Source organism: Gossypium hirsutum, chromosome A09 (genome assembly GCF_007990345.1).
Source record: "Gossypium hirsutum isolate 1008001.06 chromosome A09, Gossypium_hirsutum_v2.1, whole genome shotgun sequence".
In the NCBI taxonomy this organism is placed as follows: Eukaryota; Viridiplantae; Streptophyta; class Magnoliopsida; order Malvales; family Malvaceae; genus Gossypium; species Gossypium hirsutum.
In genome coordinates, this window is record NC_053432.1 from 13,125,127 (window position 1) to 13,142,226 (window position 17,100).

Here is a 17,100-nt window from a genome sequence, read left to right on the forward strand (position 1 = left end):
AGTTGAAGGCTCAGTTACAAGAGTTAACGAATAAAGGTTTCACAAGACCGAGTTATTTACCATGGGGTGCTCTGGTACTTTTTGTGAAAAAGAAAGACGGGTCGATGAGATTGCGCATAGACTATCAATAGCTCAAAAAGGTAACTGTGAAGAACAAGTATCCCTTACCAAGGATTGATGATCTGTTTGATCAGTTGAGAGGAGCCAGCGTGTTTTCTAAGATAGACTTAAGGTCGGGCTACTATCAGCTAAGGGTTAAGAGCAAGATGTACCAAAAATCGCGTTTAGAACGAGGTATGGGCACTATGAGTTTCTTATTATGCCTTTCGGTTTAGCGAATTCCCCTGTGGTGGTTATGGATTTGATGAACCACATTTTTTTGCCATATTTGGATAAGTTCGTAGTTGTCTTTATCGATGATATACTGATTTACTCGCATGATGAGAATGAACATACGGACCATCTGAGAACGTTTTACAAACCTTGAGAGATAAGTAGTTGTATGCCAAGTTCAGTAAGAGTGAATTTTTGGCTTAAAGAGGTCAAATTCCTAGGACACATCATGTCGGTAGATGGAATTAGAGTTGACCCGAATAAGATCTCGGCTATTGTTGAGTGGAAACTGTCGAGGAATGTGACAGAGATTCGAAGCTTTTTGTGTTTAGCTGGGTACTACAGAAGATTTGTGAATGGATTCTTTATGATAGCTACTTCGATGATAAGATTGTTACAAAAGGATGTCAAGTTCGAATAGACAGAGAAGTGACAGCATGGTTTTGAGAAATTAAAGGCTTTGTTGACTAAGGCCCCAGTTTTAGTACAACCAGAATCAGGGAAAGATTTCGTGTTATATAGCGACGCTTCCTTAAATGGATTGGGGTGCATGCTCATGCAAGAAGGCAAAGTGATTGTTTATGCCTCGAGACAACTTAAGCCGCAGAAAGAAATTACCCGACCCACAATTTGGAGCTAGCAGCGATAGTATTCGTATTAAAGATTTGGAGACACCATTTGTATGGTGAGAGATGTTGGATATTCACTGACCATAAAATTCTAAAGTATTTGATGACTCAGAAAGAGCTAAATTTACGAAAAAGGAGATGGTTGGAGTTAATAAAAGACTATGAGTCGATAATAGACTATCACTCATGGAAGGTGAATGTAGTTGCCGACGCTTTGAGTAGAAAGTCATTGTTTGCCCTGAGGGCTATGAATGCTCAGTTGGCCATGTCTAATGATGGTTCGGTACTAGCAGTGAGAGCTAGACCGATGTTCTTGCAAGATATTTGTGAAGCTCAAAAAGGTGATAAGGAATTGCAAGCTAAGATGGCTCAGCGTGAAACGGGAAATGAATCAGAGTTTAGTAATAGTACTGACGATTGTATGATGTTCCAAAACAGAATTTGTGTACCCAAGGACAGTGAGCTTATTCAGAGGATTTTACAAGAGGCACATAGTAGTTGTTTATCTATCCATCTGAGTAGTGTGAAAATGTATAACGACTTGAAGAAAATGTACTAGTGGTCGAGGATGAAAAGAGACATTTTTGAATTTGTTTCTAGGTGTCTAGTTTGTCAGCAAGTGAAGGCTGAACACCAAGTACCTTTGGGTTTACTTCAACTTATGATGGTTCCCAAGTGGAAATGGGACCAAGTAACCATGGATTTTGTGTCAGGGCTACCTTTGACACCAAAGAAGAAGGATTCTATTTGAGTCGTTGTTGATAGACTTACCAAGTCGACATATTTTATACCGGTGCGTACCGACTACTCCCTTGAGAAATTGGTTGATTTGTATGTTTTGAAGATTGTGAGACTTCACGGGGTGCCATTATCAATTATCTCGGAGAGGGATCCGGGTTTACCTCGAGGTTTTGGAAGAAATTGCAAGAGGCATTAGGAACGAAACTGAATTTTAGTACAGCATTTCACCCGCAAACTGACTGTTAGTCAGAGGGAGTCATTCAGATCTTAGAAGATATGTTGCGATGTTGTGTTCTCGAGTGCCAAGGTAGCTGGGATAAGTATTTGTCGCTAGTTGAATTAACTTATAACAACAATTATCAGCCAAGTTTGAAAATGGCGCCTTATGAGGCTTTGTATGGGTGTAAGTGTCGAACATCCTTGTATTAGACAGAGCTGAGAGAGAATCAGATACACGGGGGTGACTTAGTTAAAGAGACCGAAAAAAGTTAAGGTGATTCGCGACTATCTGAAGACCGCTTTGGATAAACAGAAATCCTACGTGGATTTGAAATGGAAAGAGATCGAGTTTCAAGTCGAGGATAAAGTATTTTTGAAAGTATCCCCGTGGAAGAAGGTTCTCCGATTCGGAAGGAAAGGGAAATTAAGTCCACGATTTATTAGACCTTATAAGGTCACCGAGAGAATTGGACCGGTAGCATACCGATTAGCCTTGCCCTTAGAATTAGAAAAGATTCACAACGTATTTCATGTGTCCATGTTGCGTCGATATAGATCGGATCCTTCACAAGTGATCGCGCCAACAGAGATTAAGATTAGCTTAGACATGACTTATGGTAAGGAGCCGGTTAAAATTTTGGATCAGGAGGTCAAACAATTGAGGAATAAAAGTATAACACTCATGAAAGTTTTGTGGCATACGCATGGAGTCAAGAAAGCCACATGGGAACCCAAGGAGACCATGAGAGACCAATACCCGAACTTATTCGCCAGTAAGATTTTCAGGGACAAAAATCCCCAAGGGAAAAACTGTAACAGCCAGATTTTGGGCTTAGTCAAAATAGCGGTTTTGAGACCACCAATTTGAAGTCATAGAAAGTATTTTATTATTATTTTAAAGTTATTGCATGTTTATATTAGTGCATGAAAATTTTGGTGAATTAATTTTAGCGTTTGTGAGCTAATTGCGAAAAAGGACTCAATCGCATAAAGTGAAAAAGTCCTATTGGAACATTAAATAAGAGGTATTTATTGAGAAAATAGACTAATATTATATTAGTGGCTGGACATGGAGCCTTAAATTAAGGGATGGTCAAATGTTAGGTGACAAAAGATGATAAAATAATAATAAACCTAAAGATAGCTATCATCTTTCTCAATTCCCTCTCTTCACCACCGAAAATATCAGCCATTATAGAGTTCTTGGAGCTTCAAAATTTTAGCAACTTAAAACCTTTGCAAGTAAGTGATTTTGGGGGATTTTTTTGAATATTTTTGTACTTTTGAGGTCCTTGTAGCATGAGTTTTCTAACAAGGGGACTATTTTACAAAATGGTTGAAAGTCTAGCGTTTTGCCATGATAGTAGACATGTTGATCTCTAAAATTTTATGGAAGAATATGAGTTATGGTTGTGAAATAAATAACTTTTGTGAAGAAATTTTCATTGAAGCCCTAACTAGGAACCATTTTGCATAAGTTGAAAAAATTAGATGGTAAATGTGAGAAATAATGGGAATTTTGGGTTACTATAATAGTAAAAAGGGTTCGACTAGGCTTAAGATATGAAGAAATTCGATAAAAATCGATTTTTAGAACTAAGGGTAAAATGGCCATTTTGCAAAAGTATAGGGGCAAAACGACTATTTTGCCCAATTATAAACTGTTGAGTACCTAGATCATTAAAATGATTAAATTTGTGAATTTTTATCATTATAGATCAAGAATTTTAAAATTCGAGCCTAGACCAGGGAAAAGCAAAGCAAGTGGACTATGCCGAACGAGTAGTCTACATTTTGTAAACCGAGGTAAGTTGTATGTAAATAATACAACTACATTGTTATTATATGTGTTTAATTTGATATGGAATAAATCCTTTATTTTTGGAAATAATTATGTATGATGAATACTAAGATAGTAGAACTCTCATTGATTCTTAGGAAATAAATTGGTTATTCATGCCATGACACTCGGATCATTTGTGTGCTAGTGTAAGACATGTCTGGAACATGCATCAGCCACATTATGAAAGCCAGTGTAAGACCATGTCTGGGACATGGCATCGGCATTAAGACGAGAGCTAGTGTAAGACATGTTTGGGACATGCATCAGCCTCGAGATGTAAGCCAGTGTAAGACATGTCTGGGACATGCATCGGCTACAAAATGTAGACCATGTCTGGGACATGGCATTGGCACTATACCCTGTGTTTGAGGCTTAGTAAATATCCGATAGTATTTCGAATGGTTTAACGGTGAGAATTACAGTTTAAGTTAAACGAGAAAAGTATAACCATGTTGTGAGTGCTACAGGTACCTATTTGAAATGTATGAGATGTGAGTTTAGTGTATGCTATGTGAATGGTATTTGATAGTGATAAGTAAGTTGTGCTTATACCTATTTTTTTGTATCATAAGTATGATGAAGATTGGTAAAGTTGTCATTATATTTATTTTCATGCAACTTATTAAGCTTTATGATTAACCTATTTCTTTCCATTTTCTTATAGTGTCGCCTAATTAGCTCGTGGATCAACGGGCGTCGGAGGCATCGATCACACTATCAATCAAAGCATTTGGTATAGTTAGATTTATTTATTTTGATTATGCCATGTATAAGATCCCGACTTTAGAATTTTGTGTCATTGTTAATCGACCAAATGTGTTGGTTTATTTTAGCATTTTGATTCATTTTGTATAAGGCCATGGAAATGGCTAAAGTTGAAAGTTGTTATATGAATACAAGAGGTTATTTCATGAATGGGTAATTTGTTGGTTTTTTTAGTGAATATAAAATGTGTAAAGGCCTTAGATGTGGTTGTTGGATTGGGGAATCATATTATGATGATCTTAAGCATGATGGATGTTGTTTTTTTTGTGTTTCAGGGTGGCAAAGGGCTTGGTAAGTAGCCTTATGTTGTCCATACAGGTAGAGGCATGGGTGTGTGTCTAGGTCATGGGCGTGTTGTCCGGCCGTGTGTCCCCTGCACGTAGAAATTTCAAGTCAGTATGCATGGTAGTAAACACACGGGCAGAGACACGACCGTGTGTCTCAGCCGTGTGAAGGACACGATCTAGCACACGAGCGTGTTCCTTGGCCATGTGACCCTTAAGGATTGCTGACGTCAGAAATAGAATGTCAATATTTTTAGACACAGGCTAGGACACAGGAGTGTCATGGCCGTATGAGGGACACGAGCCATGGACACGGGCGTATGTCAGGCCATGTGAAAACCCCTATAGGTTCGAATTTAGAATTTAATTCACACGAACATGGGGCACGGGTCCCTAGAGGCTTAGGTTGTGTGTGTCACACGGGCCATCAGCACGACCATGTTATAATGAACACACGGGTGTGTTACCCTTCTACAAGGGCGTGTGCCCTATTTCAAGAGTCATTTTTATTAAGTCAGTTTAAGGACTCGAGATGATTTCGAATGGTTTCCAATGAGAGTTTGAGGCCTCCTAGGCCCACATTAAGGAGTTTAAACAAGATTAGAAAAATTTTTAAATTTGATCAAGTTTTGATGACTCGAAAATGATTGTATGCATGTGGTTAAGTATGGTAATGCCTTATGCCCAGTCCCGACCTCGGACTCGGGTAAGAGGTGTTACAAGTACGATGATTAGCTTCATATATCATTTGATTTTGTTAAATAAATTGCCAAAGGAAGAGATTGTTGAGGCAAGATGTGTTGTTTGAGGCTAAGTGGCACTTAGCAGTGCCTACTGTAGGCTGACACTAAGGCAGTTAAATTACTTACCTTATTTGAGTTGACAATTTAATGAAGAAATCTTTGAATTTGCTATTGTGCTATTATATTGAAGATACTATAGTCCAATTATAGAAACCAATCATTCGCCATTGAAAATTGGATTAGATTGGATTGAGTGAATAAATTAAGTCATTGGAATATGAAGATCCAATCGAGGTTGTGTTGCTAATTTTGGAGAACATATCTTTGATTGATTGTGCTTTTAATGTTTATGTTGTAATAGCTATTTTCAAAGAGTTACGTTATATTCACTTAGACTTTATGTTAGCAAGCCAAAACAAATATATGCTATAAGACTTGCCTAGGTTATGTATGAGAGTTTATGGAGAGCACTTCAATATGTTCATTTGAGGAATTGTTTTTGAGAGTAAGTGCAAGCTAAATTGTAAACACGGAGTGTTTACTTCCCAAGTTCTCAGAGGAAGAATTTGGAAGTGAGTGTTCTAATCTTTAGGTACAAATGTGATATCTCTATTGTAACAGTCCAGTTTTGACCCTAGTCAGAACAGTGGTTTCGAGACCATGCAACCGATTCTAAAAAAATATTTTAATATTATTTTCTGTGTCTGTGATATGTGAATTTATATCTGTGAAGTTTCTGTGATTTAATTTGTCTGTTTCTGTGCTTAATTATGAAAAAGGATTTAATTGCGTAAATGATAAATTTGCATGTCATTTATTCAATGTGTTTAATTGGCATGGCTTTGGATTATTATGGCCTTATGTGGCAATTACTCCATTGACTTTATGAGTGGTCATAAATGACCTTGTTTTATGAAATTGATATGTTTATTAATGAGGTATATAATAGTAATTCATGCTTTAACATGAATTAAAGAAAACAAATTTCATGCATGTGTTCATAAAACACACATGAGAACCGAAAATCAAAGAAAATAAAGAGAAGAAAACCATTTTAGGTTTCGGCTAGCTTAATCATTGATTAAGGTATGAATTTTCGTCTGTTTTTGATAATTTCTACGTTTCTGTAATCGTTGCTTCATATTCTTCAAAACCCATGTTTGAATTTCTGTTTCTGTTGAAGATTATGAAATGTGCCATTGATGATTATATGAGCTTTGTAATGTTTTTATATGGATTATGAAAGATATATGTAAGATTATCATGTTTTGTTCTTGAATTTTTTATGGAATAGAGCTATTTGGTCTAATTTGTGAAAATGAGGTTTTGAAGGACTAAATTGTGAATTAAATATGTTATTTGGGCTTGTATGGAAGCTATGTATATTCGGCCAAGCTATAGCCTTGGTGAATTTTGCATATTTGTGATTTTATGAAAAATAGACTAAATTGTCAAAGTGTGAAAATGTATGGGTTAAAATACAAAGTGCCCTAAATATGTATTCATGGATTATTTTGAATGAAATGAATGATTGAATGGTTGAATTTGAATTGTAATAGATCAAGAACAAATAAAATCGGACTTAGATCGAGGGAAGTCCAAAATAGTTGAATAGTCGACTCGTTTCCGTCTGAAATTCTTACGAGGTAAGTCAAATTACAATTACGTGTTAAATTGACTAAATTCTGAGCATACAAATTTTAATCTATATTGGATGGCCTTGAGAGCCTGATGAATAAATTTCGAGAAAACTCTGATATTATACTAGTATCTAAAAAGCTCTATATGTTTCTAAAAGAACGTTGACATTGATCTGAGATATCGTGTAACACCGTGTCTGGGACACAGGCCTCGATTTGAGATTTATGTGTAAGACCATGTCTGGGACATAGGCATCGTATCTGATTTCGTGTAAGACCCTGTCTGGGACAGAGGCATCGATACTGAATTACAGGTAAGACCACGTCTGGGACATCGGCATTGTACCCGTTCATGAGTGTCTGTATCGTTTCTGAACTGCTTGATGATAGAATACAAGATATGGGAATGAATATATGAAATGTATAATCTATACGGGTACGTTTGTATCGTACTAAATTTCTGAATATGAAAGACTCTGTTTCTGTGAAATAATGAATGTGAAGTATGTATGAAATCATGGAAATGAAATATGACATGTATACAAGCAAATGAGCATGGTTAGGCTCATGAACTATTCTGTGAAATGGTTATGAATTATTGTTGTTGATTTGTACTTTATATGATTTAATAGTTAAACCAATTATATTTGGCTTACTAAGCTCTTTGTAGTTTACTCTGTGTGATTTATGTCTGTTTTACAGTTATCGTAGCTACTAAAGGCTTGGGGATAGTTGAGGATTGTCACCACACTATCGAACTCATTTTGGTACTTTTGAAAGTGTAAATATTTTAAGTATGGCATTTATAGGCTAGAATGTCTATGTATTAAACTTTGATATGTATATATGTTATGCCATGAGAGTTGGCTAACAAATGGTACGTTTGTGCTTAGTTTTGGTAAATGGTTTGTGATGCCAAATTGTGTATGATTGTAATGGTTATATGGCCTTATATGTGATGATCATTCTGAAATATGCCAAATTAAAGAAATGGTAAGTTTAAGCATGAGTTAGAATGTGCCATAATTGAGCTATGAAATGAGCGTTTTGGCATGTTGTTGTAATAAGATTTTTAATGTGTTTTGGTATAGATTTGAATAGGTTGTTAAATGATGATGATTTAGTTATATTGAAGCATGTTATGAGAATGGAATTGGTTGAAATTTTGGTATAAATATTGTTTAATATTGCTTGTAGGAATGACCCAAAAAGGGTGGCAAGTTGGCTTAAACCAATCCTGCATTGTGCCATACGATCAGGGAAAACGGGCGTGTCATATGGCCGTGGGCTTAAGTCAGTAGCTAGCTAAGTATCACAAGGCCATAGCACACGGGCATGTCTGTTGGCCGTGGGTGAAAGTCAGTATGTATGCCTTGTTTTGGCACGGCTGGTTCACATGGGCATGTCTGGTGCTCGTGTAAGGCACACGGCCTGGTCACACGGACGTGTGACCTCAATAGAATTGAAAAATTTTTCGAGTTTTGAAATTTATTAATGTGTTCGGTTTAGTTTCGACTGTCTCTAAAAATGTTTTAGGTCTCGTAGACCTTCATAAGAGATGGATTGTAGATGATTGCCTATGTATTAATGTTATGTGATATCTGTGATTCTAAATTGGTCTGAAATGTTTTGTCTGTCTAGTAATGCCTCGTAACCCTAGTCCGATGACGGTTACGGGTTAGGGGTGTTACATCTATACTTGGAGAGTGATGGAATATGAATCACTCAATGTATTTGTGATTAAAGATAGTGGTGAGCAAGGCTCTGTATACAAAGGGAAACCAAACTGCATAAACAACTCTTTGGTGTCCTTTATTTTTGTTTGTACAGTTTTTAGTAGTGCTAAGCCGTAGTGACCACTACACAACATACGTTTCAACTTTTTTAAGCTTCTTGCCAAAAAAAAATCATTTTAAAAGGTTGCTATTTTTACAAAATTGAAAGTAAACAAAACTCAATACAACATACTCAAATCAAACCAAAATTTAATTTATACTAATCAAATTTCTTAAACCAAACAAACAATGTGATACTTACATATCTCAATCCTTAACTGCCAAAGTCCTAAAGAAAGAAGCAAAGTAGATATCTGACGAATGTTGACAAACTCAAATAAAATAGAAAAAGTAAGGAAAGAGTTTTCCAAAGATTATTGACGAACCCCAAATTGGAGCTTTGTAGAGGTGTTCAACCTGGATGTCACGGAGGCTGCCAAAAAGGTGTAAGCAAAAAGCTAAAAAGGTTCTCAATAAGGGGACCCTCAACTTTGCACTTTCTCATGCCTTTCCTTCCTGATTGGCTACTGGGTTTTTCACTGTTGACTTCCACCTAATTTTTTGCCATTAAGTCACCCCCTCCATGCCCTTATTGCATTCCTGTTTCATTAGTCCAACCTTTGGTGATTGGTTTTTGCTTCACTATCATACACTTACTGAAAAGTAATAATTTTTTGCTTTTCTGGTTTTTGAACTTCACACGAAAGCTTTAGTTTCTATGATTAATTTCACTTATAATTATTAAATTACTTTCACAATTATTATATACAATATGTTTCCCCATCCCTCTAAAGGAGGACTTAAGTTTTAAACTACAATACAAGACGGCCTGACTCACTCAGCACGATTTTTAGGTAAGATGTTTTTGGTTTGGACTTCATCAACTCTATTTCAAATTAAATAATAAAATATTTTTATTTAAATTTATTATAACAATATTTAAAATTTATATTAATAATATTAAAATATTTAATTAATAAACATTATCTAATAAAATTGTTACACATACCGTCACAATTACAATTATTAAAAATACATATGGATAATTATAACCAGAATTAATCTTATAAGGCATGATCGATAATTAGAATACATCCAGATCTATACTTTAATAAATATACACAAAGTTCACTTATAGTAGGACATAAATTAAAATGAATATTGTTTGAGAACCCACACATGATTTATATCTTAAAGTTCCAGGAGCATTAACTATGTGATTAAGCTAAGACCTTTTTGAGGTAGACCAACTCTGTCGAGAAAAGTTTGTGAAGTGTTGTTCGTCAGAAGCTGACAAACCCCTCAACTGGTCAATATTATCTGCAATGGGAGTTTTACCCCCCAACTCTAATAAAAGCCAAGTGCTTCAAGAAGTGGTAAATTCATAAAGTGAAAGCAGCTCGTCAAGTGTGATAAAGAGGACCATATAGATGGACATAGCCACCCACCAAAGACATCTCAACATTTATTCATGTAATATTTGAACTCATGTCTTATAACACTTATTAATAACTATACAACTACTTCAGTCACCAATAATAAATATATTTGAATTTCGTCATCTTTTTCACTTTTTGTTTGTTGTTTAATAATTTCTTATGTAAATACATATTAAATTTTTGATTATTTAATTATAACATTAACTTTGATATTTTTTTTACTTTTATATTTTAATTATTCTTTTCATTATTGCAATTAATTAATTTTATATAAAATAATTTCACGAATCGATATCAAAGTTACATATCTTATTTTAATTGAAGTCAGATCTAATTTTTTTATGAAATAAATTAAATATATTTAATTTTATATCATTTTTAATATTTAATTAATATTTATTATTTTTGTAATTAAAAAAATAAACTAAATAAAATATATAAATAAATAATATGAATATAATTATTTTTTATTTAAAATTTGCTTAATAAATAAATGTCAAGGAAGGTGTAAGAGAATTTTAGAGTAAAAGTGCTTGGTACCTGAATTTTAGCCTAATTGAAATATAATCTTATCTTTCTTTATTAAGCAAAAATCAAACATTTTCCTGTGTTGGCCAATTGGTATCCCTAAAACCCCAACCCTATCTATAGCGGCGAAATCCAGATAACAATACAATCTAATCTCCTTCCAATCATCTTCTTCCACGTGTACATAAAGTGCCAGCCCCAATCAACCCAATCACCATCACTTTTCCCCTGTAATTTTCTGACACTTAAGCCTCTTTCCCTTCCATATTGTAGATCCCGCTCTGTTTCCTTTCCCTCTTTAAAGGTCTCTTCTCTCTTTTTTTTTTCTTTCCATTTTCCCTCCATCCAAACAGAAATATGTGCAACAATAACAACAGTACTAGACGAAGCAAAAGAAAACCAAAGTCTCGTAGTTTTTCTCTGAAACATTCTCGGAAAACCCGAACTAAAACTAGGAGACCAAAGTACCTTAGCCTTCTTCACCTTGAAGAAAACTTACCCCAAATGCCATTAACCAACAACAACGAGAACAACAACAAAGAAATTGCAGATAAACAGCTTAATCTTTTCCCACTTCACCCTGAAAATTTAGTTGAAGATCGTGATACACAGTACGATAATGTTTCTTTGCTTTTCGACACGACAGAGGGAGATGGTGATCATGCTGTTACACTTAACGGTCTTTTAGACAGCGAAGGTAGTGATAATTATAAGAATGAAATGGCGACGGCGACGACCACGACGACGGCGACTACGGTGACGTCGGAAGAGAGTCCTTTGTCACCTTCTTTTACGTATAGGGGGTATAACTGTGAAGATCGAACGAGGTTGTCGCTTGTACGGGCGGCTATGAAAGGGAAGAAAGAGAGAGATGAGAGTGAGGAGAAGTGGGTGGTTTATTCTGAGGTTGTGGAGAAGAAAGAGATGGAAGAAGTGAGTAGCGGCGGCGGAGGAGACGGTGGTTATGATGGCGGTGCATGGTGGAGTAAGAAGAAGATGAAAAAGTTGTTGGCTTTGAAGCTTGACTATGAGGAGATAATGAATGCTTGGTCTGATAAGGGCCCCCTTTACATTGAAGGAGAGTCCCCTCAAATTGTCCCTCACTTGCATCAACCTTCTCCCAATGTAAGATCTTAGCCCCTAATCAATCATTTCTTTTTGTTTTAACTTTTTCTAATGTTAAAAGTTAAGAGTTTAAGTTAATAAAAATATTTAATTTTGGGCTTATTTAGATTTCTTTTTATAAAATAAATTATTCAGGATGATTTTTTATTTAACTTAAAAAATGTTTTTTTATGCAGAAATTTTTTTATGAGTTTGAATTTAATACGCTAACTATAGTATTAAAAAAAATTATTTACAAGTCAAAATAAATCAATAATGGTGTCTGGTAATAAATTGGAAGAGTATTGCATACATAGATAAATAATAATTGAACATCAGTTATAAATTAGGTGATGGAAGAAATAATCTTATATTTTTTTATGTTAATTGATAAAAATGTGAAAGAAAGTGGCATATGGGGGGAAAGTTGAGCCCATGCTAGCTTTGTTTCTATATGAGGTGATAATAGGCTCAATGTAGCTTTTGAAAATTATGTTTTGCACTTTTTGCTTTTCTCTTGATGGGCCCTAGTATACCTTTTAAGCCAGCTGGATTTTTCATTTTCGGCCCAGCTTTGTCACATTTTGTTGGTTGGTTGGTTGGTTGATATTAAAAATATTATATAGTTTTCCGTGACAATATTTTAAAATTTAAATTAAGTTGTGCGTCATCTTTTACCCTTTATAGGATAGCAAGCCTTCGGAAATATACCTACTCACTAGAAATAATAAGATTTCTCTCATTAATTAAATGCGGTCCAATGTTTTTGGATTGCTAACACCTTTTTGTTTTAACCCTTTGTTTTTTTTCACCGAATGTGTTGAAATGAAAATTTTAAATAAAATTAAGGGAAAATTATTTAATTTTGGAAATTTCTTTTATATTAGGCATGAAAGAACTAAATTAAACTCTAAATTTAAAAATTATTTTTACATTAGAGTTTAAATTAGGTAATTATTTTTACATTGAGTTTTAATTTTTTTATCTAAGTTAATCTCTAAACTTGTTCACATCTGTTTTAGGAAGTAACTTTTTTTATCTAAGTTCGACCCTAAATTTGAAAATTATTTTTATATTAGAGTTTAAATTAGGTAATTGTTTTCACCATGGGGCCCGAATTTAACAATTATTAACTTGAACTTGACAATTATTCTCAAATTAAAGTATGAATTCTAGGATTTTCAAGGACTAACTTGAAAAAAAAAATGTTCAAATCCCAATATGGGGACAATTAAGGGTCTAACTTGAAAAATAAATTCAAACCCCAATGTGAAAATTTACTAAGTTCAAGTCTTAAAAAGTGATTTAACCTTAAATTTTTTTTTTCCAATATGATCGTGTGTGCTTAATCAACCTGTCATGTATTATACTATAACTATGTTAATGGGACTTGGGTCTCGTGAGTTTTGAATAATAAATTAGGAATTAACATAGAGGTATACCTATGTTGATTGAGCAGGTGGTAATGGATGGTATGGGAAGTGCATCCAATGTGTGGAAGGTACCAGAAATGGCAAGTGATTTGAAGATAAAGGAAGAAATAGAGGAGAAAGAGGAATGGAGAAAAAGGCACAGAGAAGCAAGTGTGTTGAGATACAAAGAGAAGAGGCAAAATAGGCTTTTCTCTAAGCGTATTCGTTATGAAGTTAGAAAACTCAATGCTGAAAAGCGCCCCAGGTTGAAGGTACATACATACATGCATGCATGGGTTTTTTTTATTTTTGATGAATAGTTGGATTTTTGGATAAGTCTAATTGAAACTTGTATATTTTTACCGTGTTTCGCGTTTTGTAGGGTCGATTTGTGAAGAGAGATTGAGAAGTGGAAAGAGTATACTCAGGAGATGGAACAACTGTGGCCCTGGGTTGTTCAAATGACCCTTTATCATATTACAATCAGTGAGGGATTGAATGTGAACAATAGTTTATATCTGAAACTTGTAAATATGAAGGCTACGATCATTTGGAGCTAAACAGCTAACATTTTTTTCCAAATTCTGCCTTGATTAAAATTATACATGCTCATGTAAAATGATTTCAATTGTGGATCACTAAAATCACAATAAGTTTAAACCTACGCAAAGTCTGGGTTTTGTAACATTTGCTACCATTTTTTTATTTCAATACCCTAAACTATTTTCTTTTCCTCAAAAAAATGGATCAAAATCACGATTAAACAATGATTATGCTGACCACGGTGCCATACAAGATCGGCCTCTTAGTGTTTGTACAATGCCATAAAAGATCTTGACCAAAGTTATTGTCAATAGACTTATGAGCATTATGCGCAATTCATTTGGTTCAAATTAAGTTAGATTTGTGTCCGAAGGGTGTATTACATATGAATATTGTTATCGCTCGAGATTATTCATTTCATGAGAATTGGAAATGCAGAAAGGAGTAGATGACGGTTAAAGTGAATTTAGAGAAGGTTTATGATCGAATTCGTTGGGGCTTTATGGAAGATTCGTTAGTGGATGTTGGGTTGCCATCTGAGCTAATTCAGGTGATTATGAACTATATCTCTTCCCCCTCGGTGCAGATTCTTTGGAATAGTTCTTTCAACGAGAACTTTTGTCCAACAAGGGGTACTCAACAAGACGATCCTTTTTCTCCATATTTATTTGTCATTGGAATGGAAAGCTTGGGGACATCTTGTTCATGAAGCCGTTGAAAGTAATCTATGGAAATCAATCAGATTATCAAGGATGGCCCGCCAATTTCCCACCTAATCTTCACTGATGATCTAGTTCTATTTTGTGAAGCAGATGCAAAGCAAACTGGGTTTGTGAGTATGATCCTAGACCAATTTTACTATTTTTCAAGTCACAGGATTAATGCTCAAGAAACCAATATGTTTTCTCTTCGAACGTGAGCAGGGAAGATGCCAAGATCATTAGCAGAGAAATGGGTTTCCTACGAGTCAATGATTTGGGAGTATATTTGGGGATGTCTCATTGTCACTAAAGGGTAATGTTAAACTCACATTATATTTGTGGCCCACTAACCTAGTGCTTAAAAAAACCACTTACATAAGGTAATAACCAAAAAAAAAAAAAAAGAAACATGTATGTTTCTATGACTTGTCATCTTCTCTCATCTATCGCATAAAATTTTTGGTGCAACAAAATCTAGTTAATATTGACAACTTGAAGTCAATTTGATTAAAAGAGTACAAAAAAGCCGAACTTTGAAATAATTAAATAATATTACTATAGAGATATTTATGTCCTTTAATATTTTTATATAATATTTTAAGAAACCTTAAATATTTATTTTTAAAAAAAATTACCTCCCTATAAAGTTATTATATATGTATATATTAGATTATGACACACCTATGATGTGAGTGAAAATAAATTTAAGTAACAAATATATTTATAAAACTTGATATTAAAAAAAAAGCATTAGTTGAAATCATACGGTTAACCCATTAATTGTTATAATGTTTTGCATTTGAATACCATAAAATACATTTTTTAGATTTCACCTAATTTATATACAATGACAAAAATACCCTTATAGTAATGTTTATTATCTTATAAGAAAAAAAAATTATTGTAATTATTCAACTGAGTTAGGACCCGGTTAATGACTAACAATATCTCAAACTGCCCTTTAAATGTAATATATATAATTTATATTAAAAAAACTAACCACCTGCTGCTATAAAAACACTACCCTTCCTTTAAAAAAATCAGCAAATCATTAAGGCTTTGTTTAGTAGAGTAGAAAGAAAAATGGAAAGATGCAAAATTTAATATGTAGAAAAATAAAAATATGGAAAATATATATTTTTTTCTGTAAGTGTGATTGGTAGAAAAAAAAAGATAAAGAAAAAAATAGAAAGAAAATGTCCATTGCTTGTAGAGTTGAAAAATAAAATAAAATGAAAGAAAATAAAATAAAACATTTGAATAATGCATAATTTTGAACTAAGATGCACTCCCTCTCATTTTCTTTCCCCTCATCATTTCAATTTGGAATAATTGATGTTTAAGTATCAGGATGGAAAATGGTCCATCTCTCATTTCTTTTTTCTTTCCTCTCACTTTTATTCCCTACCCAATACACTCAAAATTTATTTTACTATTCACTTTTTCATTCTCTTCTTCCATCCCTCCACTTTTCTACCCAACTAAGCATACTCTTAAAGTTATACTATAGTAAAACCTCTATAAAATAATACCCTTGGGACCCCAAAAAATTATTATTTTATTGAGGTTATTAGTTTATCGACAAATTAATATTTATTAATTTAGAGAATATTTCATACCTTATGCATGTGGTTTTTTTTGTTTATCAAAATCCAATATGCATGTAGGTGCAATGAATCAAAGTTAATTGGTTCATGTAACAAAAAGAAAAAAAAGTGTTAATTAATTGGTTCATGTAACCAAAAAGAAAAAAAAAAGAGTTAATTATTTCAAAATTCAATACGTATATATTCATTTGATAGATTAAAAATTTATTATAAATAAACACATGTACATATTAAATTATTGTAATTTATATAATCTTTTCCTCCATGGCTTCCCATTTGAAAGGTGTAAAAAATCTACATTGACAGATAAGATGAGAAAAGCATTATGTGAGTACAAAAATGAGCATCCCTCTTCAAGTAAAAAAGGTTTGCAATAGTGGATTCAACAAATATTTGATCTCTCTATTAGCCAATCAACAATATCAAATACTGTTAAAAGGTCATCTGAATATTTGTCAAAAGAAATAACAAATAGCAATGTTAAAAAGCACAAATCAGCCAAATATCCTGAATTAGAGAAGGTATTGTATGAGTGGTTTCTCCAATATCAAGAGAAAGTAGACATGAATAGAGAAATGATTCAAATTAAAACAAAAGAGTTTCTACAGAAAATATATAGTGATGCAAATTCCGAATTTAACTTCTCAATTGGTTGACTAGAATGGTTTACGGTAAGACATGGAATTAAGTCTTATAGAAGATTTGGTGAAAGTAGTTCAGTTGTTATGGAAAATATTGAAGATGCTTTACCTCAAATAAGAGCTAAATTAGAAATTTTTTATTGGAAGGTGTAG

At 33.6% G+C, this 17,100-nt stretch overlaps 1 protein-coding gene across 1 annotated transcript; it reads left to right on the plus strand.

Annotated features, from left to right (window-relative positions):
- The first annotated feature begins 11,000 nt into the window (after window positions 1-11,000).
- LOC107888734 (zinc finger protein CONSTANS-LIKE 7) lies at window positions 11,001-14,119 on the plus strand. The gene is made up of 3 exons (XM_016812922.2): window positions 11,001-12,064; window positions 13,503-13,727; window positions 13,838-14,119. Exons 1-3 carry the CDS (start codon window positions 11,297-11,299, stop codon window positions 13,859-13,861), a joined length of 1,017 nt encoding a protein of 338 aa, XP_016668411.2. The 5' UTR covers window positions 11,001-11,296; the 3' UTR covers window positions 13,862-14,119.
- The last annotated feature ends 2,981 nt before the right edge of the window (window positions 14,120-17,100 follow it).